Source organism: Penicillium diatomitis, assembly GCF_028827545.1.
Source record: "Penicillium diatomitis strain IBT 30728 chromosome Unknown utg000002l_segment0_segment0, whole genome shotgun sequence".
Classification (NCBI taxonomy): Eukaryota; Fungi; Ascomycota; class Eurotiomycetes; order Eurotiales; family Aspergillaceae; genus Penicillium; species Penicillium diatomitis.
The window spans coordinates 510,570-530,355 of NW_026623174.1; the positions used below are offsets into that span (position 1 = coordinate 510,570).

Sequence of the window (19,786 nt, forward strand, 5' to 3'; positions counted from 1 at the left end):
TCTCAAGTTGCATATTCCCTCCAATTATGCAGATACATAACCTCTTTCGGGAGTTGAATCTGCACACGTAAATAGCCGGTCTGACGGTTTGCATGATGAGCGATCATGCTATTCAAGAGACTTGATCCCGGTGTTCCCAAGGTCCTCTGCTTGTCTCGACGTTGCTTTCGGCGTTTTCGCAAATAGGGCCGGCCGGAACTTGAGACATAGTAGCGTTCTCTCACTGACTCCTGATCATTCGACAGCAGAAAAACAGTCAATCAGCGTGATATAAGTCAGCATGAAACATCGGCTCACCGTGGCACAAGCCGTGGCTTGCTTAGGGCTGCTGGCTCATTGCGGTCTTGCAATTCCATTCTTCACATCTAAACATATCCCGCCGGTGGTCATTTTCGGGGATAGCTACACCGATCAAAGAGTATATCAGTATCGGCCGAATTCGAATGGAATAGTCGCGGTGCCGGTTCTTAATCCGAACCTACTTAGTATGCTAGGCCGATGCGAATGCTTACCATACTAACAGCAAATTGCAGGGGAATGTCACCTCCACAGGCGGACGCGTCTGGCCCGAGTACGTTCATCAATACTCTGGAGCAACAGTCTACGACTATGCCGTGTCCGGCGCAGTCTGCGATTCCGTCTTTGCTTCCTCGCCTCGAAACGGAGTGAAACAAGCTCAGATTCCCGCTTTCCTGGCCGATCAAGACTACTTTCGCTCTCGTGACCCGAAGCAGGTCCTGCGATCCAACCATGAGGCCGTTTATGCGATCTGGATCGGGACAAATGATATTGGCAATGGAGTGTTCTTCACCGACTCGCAGCCCGCAGGATTACCCTTGTCCAGCTATGTCGACTGCGTCTTTGAGCAACTCGATCGACTGCATGCTGTCGGAGCGCGACGATTTGTGCTCATGAACATTGCTCCTTTGGAATTGACTCCGCAATATGCCACACCCGAGAATGGCGGTCTCGCTCGACCCAGATACTGGCCGGAGAAGACTCAATACAATTCTAATCTCACTCAGATCAGTGAGAAAATGAGGCAATATAGCACGCTTGTCAACGACATCTACAAGTTCCAGATCCCATATGAGCTAAAGATCCATCGCAGATACAAGGGAAGTCACTTTGCCCTGTTTGACGTGCACTCGCTGGTAGGATATTTCCTTTCCTTCTCGAGCGATCAAGGATAGAGATCCCGTCGCTAACCATGACACGCATCAAGATGTCGGACATTTGGCATAACCCGTCGGCTTACCTGAATGGATCCGCACCACTGAATGTCACGGGCATGGCTGCCGACACGCCGTCGAAAGACTGGGATAGCTATTTGTGGTACGATGAGCTGCATCCAAGCGAGCAGACAGACCGAGTCATTGCAAGGGAATTTGTTGATGTTTTGACTGGCAAGAGTAAATGGACGACATATTGGTAGAGCGACTTGTGTTCATGGCAAGATGCCGGTCTGCCGTTTGCCTATTGAGTTGTTGTCAAGATGTTTACGAAGATCAATTTGTTCGGCGTGCGGTCTTGTAGCTAAGACCACCGCTCTCCAACTCCGCATGTGACTTGGGGGAACACACGTTTGGACTAATGATGGATACAAGCGTAACTGGCTGGACAAAGGTCCTTGACGCACCACTTTACTTACTCGAGTACATATTGAAACTCTAAAACCGTAATACTTTCATATTTCCAAAGTGGAATTTCTTCATTGAACATTTTTATGTATGTTCCGTCCGCCATATCGACGTTGGGGGGAAGCCGTCGGGCCCGTCAATAGTCAGACACACGTGATTCGCCCATTCGACCATTCTAGTCGATCCATGAAGATCCAGAAAGTCCGCCCGAGTCGCGGTTCCCTCAATCAAAACAATCATGGTGCTACAATTGCATGTGTGGGGACCGGCCTTCAATCTGCCATCAATCGATGCCCAATGTCTTGCGGCGATTGCGTATTGCTCGCTGACCCTTCCCAAGGGCTCGTGGGAGCTGGTGGCCACTAGTGATCCCTCCGTTTCTCCTACTGGTAAGTGACGTGATCATTCAAAGCCTCACATCTTTCCCCCGTTTGCCCTTCCGACCATGACGGCTCAACTTTCCAAAGCGACAGGAAAGCTAATGCAATGACTTGTCTCTGTGCCAGGGGAGCTGCCCGCGCTGCAGGATGATTCCACATGGGTGAGCCGGTTTCGCAACATCGTGGACTATCTCCGCCAATACTCCAATGGGGAATGGGATTTGGACGGCTTGTTGGAGGGAACGGCGCGCGCTGACACCATCGCGTACGTATGAAACCTGTGACCACTGTGCAATAGGAATCATCAAATCTAGGGGGGCTAGCTTCCATATGCCGACGCAATAAGCCTAGCTGACTCGATTGCGCCCCCCGTGCGCATTGCTCTACAGATTCTCCTCCTTCATCGAATCCCGCGGTCAAACCCTTATCGATCTCTCCTTGTACGTGAGTAGCCAGAACTACTACGGCAACACATCACCCGCATACGGCAGTCTCCTCCAATGGCCGAACCAATGGATCCTACCACCGAGGCTGCATAGCGCCGCCAAAGCCCGGACGGAACATCTCGGCCTGTCCTCGTTAGACATACAGGCAATGGAAGAGCAGCGCCAGCGCGAACACTCGGCCGCAGTCGCAGCTGGTCGGGTGCCCAAGAACCTGATCCCCCGACCACAAGATACTGTCTCGAAACTACTCGGCCGCACAGCACAGCACAATCACTTCCGTCTTGAAGCGCTGACGGGCGAATTCTTCGAGCCATTGGAGGCCATGATTGGGGACAAGTCGTATTTCTTGGCCTCCAGCGAGAACGACTCACCCTCCAGCCTGGACTGTATCGCACTGGGCTATCTCTCACTTGCTCTGGTACCCGAGCTCACCTTTCCCTGGTTACGGGACGCAATGCGGACGAAAAGCCCGCATCTTACAGCCTACACGGAGCGCATGCGCCGTCTTTGCTTCGGCGAACAACCAGTGGAAATTGCGCACGCATTCTCACCAGAAACGGCGCCATCCTCATTACTACCGTGGAGAGCTCCTAGCCGAATCTCGGCCGTCGCTGTCAGCAACACCCTTCTCGACACCTTGGCCGAATCTCTACCCCTCGTGCGTACCCTTCGCAGCCATAACAAGTTGAAGGAAGGCGCACAGTCAGCGGACGCAGGGCTGTCGGATATGGAGAAGAAGATTGTATCTCAAGCTGCCGACGCGGGCAAGAATGACCTGTATGCTTCTGTCGCAACTGTCGTTGGAGGACTCGCCGCTCTTGTAGGGTACATGTTCTATATTGGCATGATCAGGCCCACGGGATCGGGCGACGAGGAATTCGTCGAAGAAGTGGAAGGAGAGGAGGAGGCAAGCGTCTTTGATGCGGGATCTGCAACCGATTTCCTCGGCGCTGGATTCTCCGGGTTCCCGTGAGATAAGAGTTCGACAGTGCCGGAGAGCTCGTTCTCCTGAATATGGCGGGCAGCGAGAGCGTGACCAGCGTCTGTCTGCACAGCAAACCGGTGGCTGAAACTTCAAAAATGTATTTTTAATATTAAACTATCAATCTAGTCGTGGAACACTTCTCTCAGACTCTGCAGAAGAATCATTAACCCATGGAAAAATGCCCCTTTATACTCAAGATTGAACATTCTCATCCGATAGACCCCATGTCTTCGTGCCTTTCTTTGAAAAGTACGGCGTGGCGATCCATTCGACTTGTGGTCCGTCGCCAAATGCGCTCACCAGCTCCACGCCCCATCTCAATTCCCCATCTTCATCCATGAACCAACCCAGCCGTGTGCGCAGCTTCTCATACTGATCCGGAGGTATGAGGCCCGCTTCGATAGCCCTAACCACCTCCAGCAGGTTTGCACTACCGGCAATGAGCACAAGAACATCGGCGAGACTTTCAAGATCTCGGACGAGTCGGCCGAAGTATTGTTTTTGTACAATAGCTACTACCAGGGTAGTAAGTATCAGCCAGGCCATAATCGAGACACTGAGCCAGACGGCGATTGCATTCATCTGGAGTAGCTGGACACGCTGGGCCACTTTGATCGAAACTGTTCTGTTTGTTTGCGAGATGGGATGAATGACATCCTGATATGCAGTTGCCACGGCACCGGCAGCGTATCCGTTGACGTATTCAACAGCCGGAGTGAGATCAGAAGGCAAACTAGCATTGATCGTTTGGTAGGCCCAGCCTCCGTTGGCCATGGAGATGTTATTGCTGACGAAATGCTGGAAAAAGGTAGTGAATGATTTTTGAGCGAGTCTAACGAATGTTTTTGGGTCGAGGAGAGCCTGTGGGTCTTTGTTCGCCATCGAGTACATCGAATAGGACATGAAATCCATATTGAGGCCATGCATCTCGTCACGAATATTGAAAGTATTATCATCCAGGCTCTCCACATTGTAGCCAATGGTGTGTGAGACCCCTGATGATCGTTGAAGATCGGCCGAAGTCAACAATGTACTCATGAAAACATGGCCGTAGCTTTATCAACAGAGTTAGCTCAATCATCCATCGTTCTTTGAGGGGGGCTGTCCACGTTCAGACTCACCTGATCGTCACATTGAACGTACTGTAACCAGCACGAAGATCGGTGACAGAACCGTTGTGAGCAAGGAAGTTGTCGTCAAAGGCATCTTTAGCGACCCTGGGAGTGTCTTGGATGACAAAGGACTGAATCGCCCCGCTTGAGGGGTCGACAGTGATACTGGCACTGGCAGTCTCGACAATAGGCTCACAATTGAAAAAAGAGAGCGAAGGCGGAGAGAGGAACAACGGACCAGCATCGGGCTGGCCGAGGAGCTTGTTCTTATTCGACTTGATGCCTGTCACCGCGTTCCCGTAAAACCATTTTGCTGTGAAGTTTCGCTGCCACGATACAGGTGAGAAGTAGTCGAGTGCATCGTTGGGAGACCAATAACCGATTGCAACGCTACCCTGGCGGGAGTTGGTACTGCCATTTCCGCAGCAGGTCAGCATAGCCGGATTGACGAAAACAGTAGTGCAGCCCGGGCATTCAGTCCAATTTTGACCGGGTAGTAAGGGTGTTATACTGCTGGGGAATTGCCTGGCTTTATACGTGTTACCCAATTGGTAACCCCCTTGACTCCATCAGGAATCGTGCTTTTATTCCACACAGTGTGATTGGAAAGATCTGTAGACGTGGTCCAAGAAGTGAGATTCGCAAACACACGTGCAGGAGGTGCACTGCATTCGATGCGACCTCGAATGGCAGGTGTCGTGAAGGTGATGTTCACCTGAGGTATAGATGAAGGCATGTCAGAATGGCTTGCGCCGAGCTTCGCAAGCAATTCCGGAGAAGAGATGGATTTAATGTCCAACGGCACAAAGCTCCATCCATCTTTACTCCAAGCTGGTTCAGACCCGTTGAGAGCCAACTGGACAGTTGCAGTGTACATATAGTACGACGAGAGATTTTGGTACAGACTCTGGAGCACGGCGGTAGGATAGTCCATTGCTGCACCAGGGTACATTGATTGCTTGGTCTCGTAGATGTGTGGAATTCGACGTACTTCAAGAGTACGGTTCAAATCGATCGGCGTGACAAGCACGCCTGTGCCCTGATTGAACAAAGCGGACATGGCAGTTGTGTCTGTTTCACATGGTCAGCTTTAGTCAAACACAATTTCTGTTGTATGGACACACATATAGGAGAGAGTGTAGATCCGAGAGCTACCAAAAGAAGCAGCCAGTGTCTGTTATGCGCTGCTTTGGAGGCTGCCCAGAACCAGTATGAGGACTGATAGGAGAGAGAAACGCCACGTCTGAAAGATTGGTCACGTTTTGCCATAGATATGTAGGGTTGAAGTCGACGAAAAGTTTCGTCGATAGCACTCCACCAGAGTCCAACCCCAATGGCCAAGATCGTTGGAATCATCGAGAAGGGCGCGATCGAAGAAATGCTGGCACCGGGAAATGAAACGTTGAAATGATAGATAAACGCATTTTGATACAAGTCCGAAGCTCCAGCGTAATGAAATAGCACGCAGACACCAGCAATGATAAGTATCAATGCGACGATCATGCCTAGAAGTGCAGGTAGACGAAGTAGTGTCGGTGTGCCACTTTTTGACTGCATCGGCTCGTCGCTTGTCAGCAGATCAGGATTGGTCTTGGACAGTCCTCGGAAGTCCGTGTAGTAGCGTTCATTGCCAAGTCTCTTTTGTAAATCATCGGTTGTTGGCTGTCTCAGTGATTGAAACCCGGACCTTGTCCGTGGACTTTGAGCGACAAGAGAGGCACTTCCGACGATGGTTGCCGGATCTCTATCCAGATTCAGTGGCCTGCGGCTCAGGCGTGAGGACCTCCAGACGACAAGTAAGAGCAAGCAGCAGATGCCGAAAAGAGAGCCCATGGCAATTGCTGGACCCTCTTGAACTATGACTCGCTGCTCAACAGCCCGAATTTCAGCATTCATTCGGAACTTTGTAGCTGCGTTGTCTTGGCGAAGGGCCGACTGTAAAGCTTCACCAAAGAAACGCTGCTTTGCCATTGCGGCAGACCTCGCCAATCTTGGGTCATTGACAAGGCTAGTCATATTATAGTCGTATAGAGCACCGAGAATCACAGAAGCACCTCCCATCAATGAGTTGGACGAGATCATGTAAGCGTTCCATTCTGAGGTCAGGGTCATGTCCTGGAATAGCGTAACGTTGACAATATTGTGGGGTATTGAAGTTTTGCGACGCTCGAATTCTGTTTCGTTGAAGGAGATCTCCGATTGTTCTCCATTGAGTGTGACAGTAACCGAAACGTTGGCCATGAAGTATTCCGTGCTGCAAATTTGAGCGATATGTTTGCCAGGTTTTGACAATGAGGGCCATGGCTCAGTTGCGACGATAAGCTCCCGGTTTCCACACGACACACTTGAATTAATCCACGATAGCTTCGCATCCATCAGAAGCGTCTCGAGGGAGTAGAAGAAAGTTGACGTATTAGACCAACTAGCCCCGCCCGTGGTGAAAAAGTCCGACGATACCGAGAGTCCATACTTACATCCATCCGAGGATGACCATGTGATTGACACATTGCGTTGATTTGCGGTGCTTCCGTCGACACTTTGGCCCACAATCTTCATCTCCTCACAAGTGAGCCTACTGGCGAACATCATGGTATCTGCTGTCCAACTCTGATGTTTGTTGACGGGCAGGGAGGTGATCGCCTCAGCCTTGAGATCAGCTGGCCAAAATGGGAGTATGGTGTAGTTATCTGTGATCCACGGCGAGGTAGACACATTCTGCAGTAGATTGGCAATGGTGCGGAAGTGTACTGTCTGGTCTGCATCAATTGGCAGCGGCGAAGTTGACGTCGGAGAAAAGCGGAAGAAGTCGACCGTCCGGGGCACAATCATTTCTTGAGAGTTGAGGAAAGCAGATGACAATGGTGAAATCGCGAGAAACCCAAGGACATTGACTATCGATACACACACTAATACCCAGCTCCGATGGCCATACTTTTTCTTCGCGAATCCACTGTACAAAGTGACCCACCATGGGCTTGAGATCTCCAAGATGCTTGCTGAAGCTGTTGCACCTTCTGGTCGAGCAAGGCGAGCAAAGGGCTCGGTTCTTTTCACATCATCGAAGAGCATTGTGACCAATTGAATCCAGAGCACGGTGACCGCGGTCGGACTATATCGCCAACCAAAAAGTGTCATGGATGATCCGTTATCAGACCCAACTCCCAAGTTCTCTGAAGACTTCCACCACAGTAGGAAAGTGACAAGACCTAGACTGAATGTCACAACGCTTAGCAGCCCGAGGTAGACGGAACGAAGTGTATATGGAATCCATCCTGTCTCTGTCGCCTTTTGGTCCTGTTCATGGTTCGCAAGTCTTGTTGTGACTTGAGCGCTCTTGGTTGATTGATTTGTGATGCTCGAAACTCGAGAATTGTTTGAAGTTGGTGATGAGGAGCGACCTGGCCGGACATTTGGTGAGAAGAATGTTTGAGTCGTGCTAAGCACCGTGCGGTCTTCACCCCGACTGTACTTTCTTGCCGCCATGATAATGTACCACAATGGAGGTACACCAACCCGCTAGATTTCGACCAGTGCCAATAGTGCTTGCGAGTATTGAGCTCGAGTCATACCAAGCATCGTACTCCTATCAGCAGGGGTGGCTTCCTTATTATAATCACAGTCCCTATCGACCTCATCTCGGAGATGGGCCCCGTTTTGGAAAAGCAGTTGGCATGCATTTTCGATTCGGCCAGCACAGGACTTCCCTATCAAGGTACTGAAGTGTAACTTCAGGTAGCCGCGGACTCAGCGGCAAAGACCGAGTCATCTCTCTCAACTTTGGGCGATCTTTGGCCCCCGTCTAGTAGCGAGGCCGAGCACAATGCCATCTGTCGTTCCGCCAGTAGTGTAGAAAGTCCATGTGTGGCCAGGCGTGTACATCCCTGTACCTTCTCGAGTCCTTCATTTCACTGAAATGATGGAGTCCACCCGCTAGTGCAGGCGATGTCGCATTGAGAGAGCGAACGTCCGCAAGCTTGACCCGATTGATGTTTAGCATGGCGGGCGATCTGCCGCCGGCCCCAGCCGGCGGAGCGGGCATCGGGCCTGTTGGGGTTCGAGCCTTAGCGCCGAGACCAGATGGCGCGAAACCGCTGTGACCAACGGATGTAGCGTGCAGAAGCGTGCTCTTAGTGCCCTTTCCTGCGTTTGGAAGTCGCGTTAATTATTGCTAGGGTCAAGCTTGGCGGCACCGGGGGCCAGACCGTTGATTGAAGTCTGGGGGCCGAGCCTTGGTGCTCTCACTCATGCTGATAGTATAAGAGAGACGTAAAAGAACCTCCTCAAGCCAGAAAATGAACTTCCAAGCCATGTGACCCCTTCTGGTGGATGAACTACTGCCCAAGCTGGGCAAATGGGATACCTGTCCCAATGCAATGATCCATCGTTCAGTTGGCGTGACGGGGCTTCTTGTGCGCATCTGACGTGCAGTATAGCGCCACGGTGCATGCCATCTTGGACGAGTTTGAGAATGATCGACCATATCAAGGGGGCGACACAAGCCACCACTCGAGTCCGGTACGAGCATCGTTGTTATTTTTGCAACTTGCACGTGTATGTCGATTGTCGACTAGCTGAAGGTCATTGTGCACTGGGCTATGAAAGACTCGAGCGGGGGATGCCGAGAGGGAAGCAATGATCAACCTTCGGAAAGTTGCAATCTGATGTTCGGACTGCTTGTTTGAAACTGATTCCCCCGCGTAAGCCAACTCCGCCGGGCCTCACAGGACCACTGCCATTGACTGCTTGCCTGAAGACGTGGCCAACAGATCCAACTCTGGTTCCAATGCTGGTCTGTCTTGAAGTCAATGAACAAGCTAGCGATTCATCCAGCGCTTCCTGTACAGGGTCTTGCGGGTATGTTGGACCTTTCATCCCTGCACAAAGGCTAAAATCTACAAGATCGCAGGTATTGATACCTGTACAACAAGGTGGTGGAAGAACAGAAGTACAATACAACGCGCTCAAGCTCGGAACTAAGAGTGAGTTCTAAAGACGAAAGAGGACATGGGGACAACTTGGACTGAAGCTTGGAGAAAGAGAAAATAGGTGTATGTACATGAAGCCATGGGAAAGATACAAAAAACATCCAAGGATTTCCAGAGTCGAAGCTAAAGAAAAAATGAACGGCCGTGGCACAGGAAGAGAAAGATGGGGAAAAGACCAATCAGCCGCCAAGGTATGAACACTCATTGACCGGCATTGAGATCGCGTGCGGGAAGGGAGAAAAGGGGTTGGGAATCACGCTGACTCCCGGAAAGCATAACCAGGAATCTAAGCATAGTCGAGGTTGACAACCAGACGGATGGCCTCAACCTTGACATTGCCACCAATGCCGTTGATATCGGTCTCGGCAGAGGTGTAGGCATCCTGCACAGTGCCCATGTTCTTGGTGATGGTGGAGCAGGTTGAGCCATCGTGCTGGCAGATGCGCATACCCTGGATCTCCTTGCCAGCGTTCTGGGCCTGGATGCAAGACACATCCCAAGAAGTGAAGTTCGGGGAGTCGCGCATGGTGAATTCACCCCAGGTGGCGGCATAGCTACCGTACTGGCTCAGAGGCATCTCATCGCCCTTCCAGGCGGCCCAGCCACCAGTGGAATCGGTATCAATGGCGACATACTTGACCTGGCCGGCACCTACAGTGAAGGTCAAGGCCTTGTTGGGGTGGAAGAAGCCATCCATCTTTCCATCGGGACCCTTCTTGTTCCAGACGACAACAGTCCAGTCATCACTCTCACTGCCCTCAAAGCGGACGACGTGCTTGTACTGGTTGGCGACATTCTCCTCCACCTCAATGATGTTGCTACCCCAGGGTAGACCGGTGTTGCCACTCCACATTACGCCAAGGGCGCCATCCTGAGACTTGTCACAGTTGTTGACGCCAAATCCAGCACGAGTGTACTGGCCGTTGGCGGGGAGGTCAGACCATGAGCCGCTGGATCCAGGAGTGGCGGTATGAGCAGGGACCATGGACTCGATGGCACTAGGAGCCTGGGAGTGGGTGGGAGCCGCAGTGATAGTGGGGACAGAGACGATGGTGGTGGGCGCAGAGGTGGCAACGGCGAAGGTGGTAGCAGAGCTGGTTGCGCTCTCGCCAGACCACTCGTTGATCCAAGTCTGAAGGACACCGTCGATCACGGCGTGGACGACATCGCCGACAGCACGCTTCTCGACCTCGACAATGGGCTCCATCTGGGCCTTGTGGTGAGCGTGCCGGCGCTCATGGCCGTGCATGCGGGCGGCAGCCGAGCCAGCGGTCAGAGCCGCAGCGAGCAAAAGAGAGTTCTTGACCAGCATTGTGGACGAGGGTTGTGGTTTCTTTTGATGAATTGGGAGATCGGGTCTTCTGGCGGGGATTGCAGAGTGGAAGATGGTCCCGTGGGAAGAAAGATCCTGGCAAACGCAAAAGGGGTGAAGGAGTGACTGAGCGAAGATACACTCGAAAGCTGAAGAGCAATTGGGATGGTAAGGAGTGTGGGTTTTGCAGGACCTGAGGGAGAGAGAAGGAGGAAAAGGGAAAGGACAGGGACGGGGGCGTCGATGGTAATAAGGTGAGTGAACCTAAACGGTGTGTGAACGCTGTGCCTGACTGATTTTTGCTTGTGGGTAATATGTTACTACTGCAACTGGAGGTGTATAGCAGTAATAGGATTGTTATGGTACACAGGTACAGTATCAGATTCTGTTATGGGCCTGTCAGCACCATACCGAGTCCTGCGGTGAACACCCCCATTTCCACTGTTTTCAGGCACCACGCCTTGGATTCTGACGGCCTGTGGGCGTGCTGGGATGGTGCTGCAGCCTGATGGCGCCTGGCCACCGAGATTCTGCCCGAGCAATACCATACATGACGAGTGTTTGGGTCAGGTTTGTGACACTCTCTGACCGTCTGACGGTGTGTTTCCGTGTTGCCCGTATGAAATTACGAGATTCCAGGCGTGTGGCCGTGTGCCGTGTGTGCGTGTGTGTCATGCTCACTGGCGGTCCAGAATCCAGATGCATCCCGAGGGCAGAGTCCAGACGCCCAAAATGGTTCAGCCTGAAGAACTGGACCAACCGAAATCCCGCAGCATGTCGGGACTTCTGGAACCTCAGGGGCAGGCTGCTGGTGATTGGCGGTGTACCTGGTGGTTCCTGGCAGGAGGTGGAGTCTACCTGCCCGATTGGGGATCCTCCCAGAGTGTGATTGGGGAGTGGGATGGTCAGACCCATGGTACTGGCTCATCCTCGCGTCCCGGAAAACACCAAGTCTCAAAACATTGAAAGGGGCCGAACGGGAAGCAGCGTTTTTCAGGAACAGTTCTATTTGACATGCACGGGGGACTGGATATTGAACAACATCAAGAAGGGGGGAGAGGGTACCGGTGACCAGCCCTGAACGTGGGATGTGTGAATCGGACAAAGGTACAAGTGACCCAAGCCACCTCCGATCGGATTGTCACCCAGAGAACCGGGCGCCTCTCCCTCTTTCTTCTGAATTTCCCAGGGGCGTACAGTCGGACACAGCCTACGCCAGTCGCCAGCTGCACTGGAAATCATGAGATTGAGGTGAGCTTTCAGTTTAATTACTGTCCTAGTGTAATTTTACACTCTTTGTGAGAAACCGATTCAATCCAAGTGACAAGGTGAATGGAGTCAATTGATAACACATCAGAGAACCACACCGACCATGATGACACAAGGTGACAAGAGACGTCTGATTTGAATTCATACTTTGGGCGATTTATCGACAATAATACTGCCGAATAATGCTGTCAAACACGTGTTCCTCTAGGAATGCTTGGCCGTTGGAATGTTGGAGCCCGACCAGAGAGCTGGAGATTCATCAACAGTGCAGGTGCCAGGCGAAGCGTCACAACTTCACCAGCTATTCACTCACAATACTACTGTGGTACCATAATTATGACCATCATATCACTATGAGTCCTATTGAGCCCGACAGGGAGTGTAATCTTTCCACACCTTGCCCCGGTGGTCCAAGATCGTCTATGATCGGCCTCGGGAAGACTCCATCCGGGCTGCTCCCCATCCAAGGAACAAATGCAGTCTGGGCTCCTGAGCAGCCCTCCTGCGCTGACGTGGCGCACGCGATATTTACTGTGGAAATCGGACCACTGATTGTAATTTACAGTCTTTTTACTTGGATCTACCATTGCTTCACGAAGATCACTACGGCCGTCTTGTGTATACGGCACCTATTTGCTAACATGGTAGCCTTCTTCTCTTGTCTTTGAATCACCTAGATGTAAAAACACTCATCCTGGACAGGTCATCATCGACCGAGTCATGCCCGATATATAGGGCCTAGAATCTTCTACCTGGTTGGTGCTCGTATGGAATCGTGTTCGACACGTAGCAAATGGAGAATCGATCCATCGCCTTTACCCTATGAAAGCAAGTTCCTTTGCGATTAATCCATTTATGTAAATCGTGCGAGTCTGTCACTCAAAGATAACTATGGTGCTAGTTATTTACATGCACTTCTTGCATTAGATAGTCAGACCCCAAGCTGAAGATTCGTCAAATATTCCCTTTGGAAACAAAACCGGCTCCATTCTCGCGTTGCGATCGGAAAACGTCCACCGGTCCGCTGCTTGGTACCCCGGCATGGCCCACCGAGCGGTCGCCGAAGGCCAACGATGTGGATTTTGGACATTCATGTTTTCACACAAAGACTAACCGATGACTGCCATCTTCCGTTCACCGACATACTGTCACAATATAAATGACCAGCTCACATGCCCCGTCCATGGTTCTATGTATGAGTATACCATATGGATGGCTGTGCGCAACGACGTCACACTTCCATAGCTGGCACTTTCTCAACGGACGGGACGGGCTTGATGGAGAGCGTCAAGTGGATTCCGGGCTGAGGAGGACGACCATCTGTGGTACTGGTAGTTATCTGTTTTTGCGTAAGTTACTAACTTGCCTTGTATTCAATTCGAGTCTCTCCCGCGCCACCCGCGGGCTGTCTGTGACCGATGACAAAGTGTGCAACACCGCATACATCTGGATCTGATAGATCCTCTGGGAGGCTTGGACTAGGCTACGATTCATCTATTCATCGAGTGACTCAAGCCTCGGCAGATTCTGTGTGTTGCAAAATATACAGTGCTACTGTACTGTAGATGCCAAGATGGATATCGATATAACCGACTAAGCCTTTTTAGACTAGGGTTGTGTAACATTGAATCACGTCAATTATGTCAGCAAGGATTGATGCCATTGAGTGTAAGTTGAGCCAAGACCTTTTGCCACGATGGAGTTGAGGCTTCCACCTGCAGATTTGGGTAAACAGCCCCGGGGGAAGCCCGAAGACCATCCTGAAGAGAGGTGACTCCCAGTCCCAAGAGCGGGAAGAAATGACGGAGAGATGGTAGTGGACACTGGAATGGAGGTTGATAAGATTGATCATCACTTTGGAAATCCAGAGGTGTCCAGTCAGGGCTAAATTGGATCTCATGCAAGACTTCAGTCCTCCGACGCAATCTGGAAAACTAGTCCTCATTGAAACATCCTTGCAACTACATACGTTTTATCAGCTTGGTCTCTCACATCCCATGTTCCCCTCCAGGCTAGAACCATGAAGATAAAATACTGCACGCCGCGCCCGGCACTGTCTAGCTGTCTGAAGACTTGGGACGGAAACCGCCCGGTACTTGAGATTTAGCCTGAACCCCTTCAAGGTTACAAAGTACAGCTGGTGTCTATCTAGTGTCTACCCTAGTCTTACCCATCCATGTCTGGTGGCTGGTCTGCGCTTAACTAGTTACAATTACCTTAATACACACTTACCTAGTGACCTACACATGCAGATATCTTGGAGTAGTTTCAAGTCGAGACTCTAGAGGTTGGCAGATACACAAGTTCATCATAGAACATAGAACACGGTTTATTTTGAGTTGTCCAGCGACCCAATGGATGAAGCGGGAAGCGAGCCCTGGAAACACCCCCGATCGCTATGACGGACGTTCCGGCACGCCAGCGGCCAGGGAAGTACTCTTGAAACACCGCCATTGCCCGCGTGGAGGTCGAGTACGGTTGAAAACTGGAAAAGTCCCGTGACCGGGTGTCTGTCCGGCGTCCGCACTACGCAGTGGATGAGGTCCACTCCTATTCTTGAGCAGACTCAACGCGCATGCGCGGTCGCGCTAGGATAGAGTGTTCTGCGACGGTCAAAGTTATTTTTATCCTGGCCGACCTATCGCTTACGATGTCGCTGCGGGTGCTTTCCTGTTGGATGCCCCCATTGCACTATTGCAGTAATGTGTGCCGAGTTAAGTCGGGCGCAGTCTGCTCGTCCATTTACGAGGACACTTGGTAGTCGAGACCCGATGGCATAGCCCATTGCATACGTACCTGCTCTTGGAAAGCTCACAGGCTCGGGTGGTCATGATCAAGGGCGACAAAAATGCTATTTACAGCAACACCAACGCAGATACACTACTGCGGAGTGCAGGCAAAGAAAAGAGACACCGGATCAGGCCCGCCTATCGGCAACCCTAGAGGACCAGAGGGAACATTTATACTCGTTGAGACATAAGAGGAAGAACATGAGAGGGAGCAGCTTCACTTTTGCAGATCCACGCCTCCCTCAAATGCAGCACCGCCAGCATCAGCGTCCAACTTGACGCTTTCGTCCAGCCCGCAGACACGGAATAACATCTGCGGGGTCAACTCGGGGTCGAGGCCCGGTAGTCCCAGACGCTTCAACTTCTCCAGTCCCTCCCTCATCGCCGTCAAAGCAGGCCCGATCGTCGCAAAAGGGAAGATAATCATCTTGAATCCCAACTCCATTGCCTCCTGCGCCGTGAGCGACGGCGTAGCACCATGCTCTACCATGTTCAGCAACAAGGGCCACGGCGCAAGATCCTGCACCGCCTGTGCCGCCATCTCTCGTGAAGATACACCCTCCAAGAATCCCATATCTGCACCCGCATCGCGAGCGGCACGCAATCGCGTCAAGCTCTCATCATACCCGAGGGACTGCAGGGCGTCAGTCCGCGCAATCACCACGATGTCGCTGCCGATGCGCTTGCGTGCCTGCACGGCCGCACGGATGCGAGTAGTATAGGTAGGGAGATCGACGAGTTGCTTGCCACCGAGATGGCCACATCGTTTCGTTTGCACTTGGTCTTCGATGTGGAAACCTGCGACGCCTGCCCGGGCGTACTGCTCCGTCGTGCGGGCCACCATAATCGGTCCGCCGTAGCCGGTGTCTGCGTCGGCGATAAGCGGAGTGCTAGGTGAGAGATTGGCGATCATCTCGGCATTGGCGCGCATGTCGTTGAGGGTGCAGATGCCGAGATCTGCCTGTCCATGGACCGAGGCGGCGGTTCCTGCGCCAGTCTAGAGAAGAATCACGTTAGAGAGATAGTGGTTCATTCGAGACTTTTGAGGAGGGTGAAGATTGCGCTTGCTCACCATGTAAAGTGCATCAAATCCAGCCCCGAGCGCCATTCGCGCAGAAAGGCCATCGTATACACCAGGAGCACACACGAAGCCGTTGGGATCTTCCAGAACCTTTCGCAGATTGCTTGCGCCAGTATTGACGGACATGATGACGTCGTGTATTCGTGAGGAGCGGCTAGTACTAAGTAGCTTTAGGCTCTCCAAACAGCGAGGTCAGATGGTTCAGTGAAAATGCTTCACTTGGCACTGATCACTGACACGCCGACGCAGCGCCGTCACCTTTTCTCTTATAAGGTAGGCCTCCTTGCTGCCTTCGGCCGTGGATTACCGATCATCTCCAATTTTCCTGATGGTTTCCACCCCCTCCATCATTTTTTGCCTGCGTGCCCAATCTTTGGAGTACTCAACCAATGAAGTCTCTTCCGTGGTGAAGCGCACTGCTCTCCACTGTCCCACTGCCGTGTTGCCGATACCGGGAAGTGATTATGTCATCGCATATATCTCGGGGATTTTTCGCATTCTCTATTCATCCGAACCGTTGTGGCGAGTCATGTTGTGTCGATCGAACGAATGTGGCCAGGACAACGATACGGCTTCGTGATATTGCGTGGTGGCGGAAGCGGGAACAATCAAGACAGCCTTGTTCGATGATATATGGAGGTGCAACTTACTGCTCCAGGAACGTTGTGCCACGAGCCGCATAAAGGTATGCTCGCAGATGTGGAGAGCGCCCAAGCCAAGTTTTCGATCTACCAGCATGAATCGCCGTTGTACATATTTGAACTCCGTCGTAGATCCAAGACCAATTGGTCGGGCCACGACTTGATTTGACGACACGATCATTTTTCGATGATTTTGTCCTTGAAATGCTGTCGGCACAGGAGTATTCAGCTCGGTAGACGAACCAGTCTAGCCCATGGCTGATTCGCTTGGTCCCAATATGACAGAATCGAACCTGTTGTTTGCACGGTGATTGTAGAGCGGTTCAAACCATCTCTAACACCACATCAACGCAGGTGTGTTCTAGGAAATCTTTCTCTCCTCCTCGGTGCTTTACATATCTTGCGCCATGATTCGATCCAAATGATAGAATCCCAATTATTCAGAGCTGTTGACCGACCTCTCTGGTACAACATTTCGCAGAGACTGTGCAGCCTTCGCAATATTCCTACCTTCCGAAACAGGGCTACGCGGTGTTTCATTGCTTGCACATGCGTTCTGCGACTCTGCTGAACGCTCAAAAAGGGTCATGTCGTCCCGCAGCGACCGACAGGGTATCGGCCATGGGTCGATGTTGCGGTTGTTCCAGCAATTCGAGTACACGTCAATCAGTCGATTACACATCGACAAGCCTCGATACCCTATCAAGCGAAGGGCGTTGAGGCACCACGTAAACTTCTCCAAACGGCCCAGTCCAATATAGATCTTGATTGCCGCGACCACCGGGAACAACAGCATCCCAGTGGCGGATAGTTGATCTGTATTCTTGGCATAATATGGCATCATGCGACATAGCTCGTCGGCGAGGAACTCAGGTATCTCATGTTGTCCTTCGCTGTGAGGTGGTGTCGTGACTGGAGCCGAAAGACCCATGGTGGCTGTGGGCTGGGGCTGAGCCCATCTTTGCAGCCTCTGAATCCAAGGCTGCACGGTCGCGAGTGCCACAAAGTAATAGTGGTGCATTCTGGCATCATCAAGGGACGAAAATCGATACCCTGAACCAAAGAGTCGCTCTGTGGATGGCAGCTTGTCCGTGTTGCAATCTTTGGCCTCGCAAATAAACATACTGTGGGGGGTGACATACTGCGCGTACCAAGCGCGAATTTTCTCTTCTTGCATCAGGCAAGCTCCAAGCGCTTTTGCCCGCTGTTCAGGATCGTCAATCTCGGTGCGATTGAGCATGGCCGACAGAGGGCCGAACTCTGCATACATGGCGAATAATTTGGATACGGCGGTGGAGCGTCCGTCGATTGAGTTTGTCAGGTATTGATGTTCCTCCTCTGTAATGTTCACACCCGCTGTCGCAATCATCTTACGCAAAGTCAGCAGGTAGCTCGACGATGACAGTAGGGCTGGGCTGTTTCTTTGAAAAGTGAAACCTCGATGTGCATACCAGGCGCATCTTCTGATGCTGGTTGTAAATGGCATCCAGCAGCGGGTTCCGAGGCAACGAGTCACGATGACAGTGCAGGATGGCACTTGTCCCTTGAGTATGCGCTAAGAAAGTGCGGAAATCAAATGAACAACAGTATGACTAGACATTTTTTTTTTCACGTCAGACAGTTCTCGCCAGCAGAGATGCCTCAAAGTAGTGACATCCTCCGATCTCCTACCTCTAGATCCTGAAAGATGACAGTGGTATAGATCGTATCCGCATCGCACGTGTTCCGTAAGACAGAGCTCTTGACGTTTTGGATAGCTGCACCGTAGAGATTCAGACCATAGTGAAACAGGCGATCGTCGTTGTTCATCTTGCCCAAATAGAGACATGACATCGCCGAGAGCGCTCGGTCAAGCGTCCCGGACCTGCGAGGAAGTTGCCCGAAGCTTAAGATAAGGTATTGCCATATATTGAGGGCGGACATTGGATGGGTTTCGCCAAACAGAAGACTCAAAAAAGAGCTGAAGATCTGCTCGCGCACCATTGGGCGGGATTGCCAGGTACTTCCTGAGGGCAAAGGCTGGATCAATGGGGCCGGCGTCGTCTGCTGGACAACATTCGCTGCTTGTGAGCGAGCCAACGGTCCACATAGTTGTTGCGCCGAGGATTGGAATTGAGACTGAGAAATAGGGATGGCAGTTCTGGCTTCATCGCGGTACTTGACTGACGGGTGGTGGATGTAGATGCGAGTCCTAATGTACCCGGGACACTTGACCCCTCGTTTAATGCACCGGGCGCATTCGGGTTCTTGTTCATCACACTTTGAGCGTGAATCCCATTAGATTGTTCCTTCTGGACCATGGTGCATCTTTCCGAGGGATCTCAGTCAACACGAACCTTGACTTTCCGTTTGCGACATGCGATGCATCCTTTCGAGTGCCACGGCGTGCCACCCATCTCGACCGATGCGCGCGTTGACGTTCAACAAGTTGTTGTGACCAGAGGAGAGTGTCTAGCTCATTTGCGCTGCGGTTGAGGTTGAACTCAAAAAACATGAGTTAAGCAGAAAATAAGCTCTCAAAGGACCTTGGCAGGCATCGCCTTTCGTAGCCCGTGCGAGGGGGGTACTTGTCCTCCTTTAACAGAGAAGGGAAGAGTCATGATTATCTCTACCCGGCAACACCTCCCCACTGTCGATCTCGTTCGCTGAAAATGGACAAGGGTCGATGGTTGTCGGCCCTACACTTTGGAGGACTTTGCGGCGTCGCGCATTAGCGCACTATGCAATGTAACGTGAGTACTGAGTAGTGCGTTCACTGCGTACCCTCACGCACGCCAAAATCTCCACCGAGAGAGCTTACCTCGACCGTCGCGGGGCGAAAGAGGTGCATGGTCACCATGGTGGATACTTCGACTTCACATAAGTGGACCGCCATTTCCAAATGGACCTCTCCAGTCATGTTGGTCTCTGTCCGTGTGACGTTGTATGTTGGGGTTGGGGGGGGGGGGGGGACTGTTGGATGTTTGGACTTTGCACCCGATAGAGTCGACCGACACAGACGCCATGAGAACTGAAGTGCGGATTGGTTTGTTGTCGACCAACGCGCGTGGGATTTTGCATTGAGGGAGAGTTGGCGCTTGTCTCGGGATCCGAGTGGGTAAACTTTTGCAAAGTAAAGCGCTGGCGACGTCGACCAAAGAAGTAGG

The 19,786-nt window shown here is 51.8% G+C and overlaps 7 protein-coding genes across 7 annotated transcripts; 3 read left to right on the plus strand and 4 right to left on the minus strand.

Moving 5' to 3' along the window:
- Positions 1–280: 280 nt before the first annotated feature.
- On the plus strand, positions 281–1,435 carry N7539_001379 (SGNH/GDSL hydrolase family protein; the record flags this gene model as incomplete). Its single annotated transcript, XM_056930982.1, has 3 exons — positions 281–463; positions 534–1,154; positions 1,226–1,435. 3 exons carry the CDS (start codon positions 281–283, stop codon positions 1,433–1,435), a joined length of 1,014 nt encoding a protein of 337 aa, XP_056793013.1.
- Positions 1,436–1,878: 443 nt separating this feature from the next.
- Positions 1,879–3,439, plus strand: N7539_001380 (uncharacterized protein; the record flags this gene model as incomplete). The annotated part of the gene is made up of 3 exons (XM_056930983.1): positions 1,879–2,029; positions 2,147–2,285; positions 2,410–3,439. 3 exons carry the CDS (start codon positions 1,879–1,881, stop codon positions 3,437–3,439), a joined length of 1,320 nt encoding a protein of 439 aa, XP_056793014.1.
- A 204-nt stretch (positions 3,440–3,643) lies between these two features.
- N7539_001381 (DUF3433 domain-containing protein) lies at positions 3,644–8,046 on the minus strand (the record flags this gene model as incomplete). Its single annotated transcript, XM_056930984.1, has 4 exons — positions 3,644–4,505; positions 4,573–4,958; positions 5,108–5,634; positions 5,688–8,046. 4 exons carry the CDS (start codon positions 8,044–8,046, stop codon positions 3,644–3,646), a joined length of 4,134 nt encoding a protein of 1,377 aa, XP_056793015.1.
- A 1,788-nt stretch (positions 8,047–9,834) lies between these two features.
- aspf4 (allergen Asp F4) lies at positions 9,835–10,860 on the minus strand (the record flags this gene model as incomplete). The annotated part of the gene is made up of 1 exon (XM_056930985.1): positions 9,835–10,860. The coding sequence occupies one exon, from the start codon at positions 10,858–10,860 to the stop codon at positions 9,835–9,837; it is 1,026 nt and encodes a 341-aa protein (XP_056793016.1).
- A 732-nt stretch (positions 10,861–11,592) lies between these two features.
- On the plus strand, positions 11,593–11,826 carry N7539_001383 (uncharacterized protein; the record flags this gene model as incomplete). Its single annotated transcript, XM_056930986.1, has 1 exon — positions 11,593–11,826. The coding sequence occupies one exon, from the start codon at positions 11,593–11,595 to the stop codon at positions 11,824–11,826; it is 234 nt and encodes a 77-aa protein (XP_056793017.1).
- Positions 11,827–15,135: 3,309 nt separating this feature from the next.
- Positions 15,136–16,125, minus strand: N7539_001384 (isocitrate lyase/PEP mutase family protein; the record flags this gene model as incomplete). Its single annotated transcript, XM_056930987.1, has 2 exons — positions 15,136–15,915; positions 15,991–16,125. 2 exons carry the CDS (start codon positions 16,123–16,125, stop codon positions 15,136–15,138), a joined length of 915 nt encoding a protein of 304 aa, XP_056793018.1.
- Positions 16,126–17,076: 951 nt separating this feature from the next.
- N7539_001385 (Zn(II)2Cys6 transcription factor domain-containing protein) lies at positions 17,077–19,036 on the minus strand (the record flags this gene model as incomplete). Its single annotated transcript, XM_056930988.1, has 4 exons — positions 17,077–18,009; positions 18,092–18,232; positions 18,312–18,899; positions 18,977–19,036. 4 exons carry the CDS (start codon positions 19,034–19,036, stop codon positions 17,077–17,079), a joined length of 1,722 nt encoding a protein of 573 aa, XP_056793019.1.
- Positions 19,037–19,786: the final 750 nt, after the last annotated feature.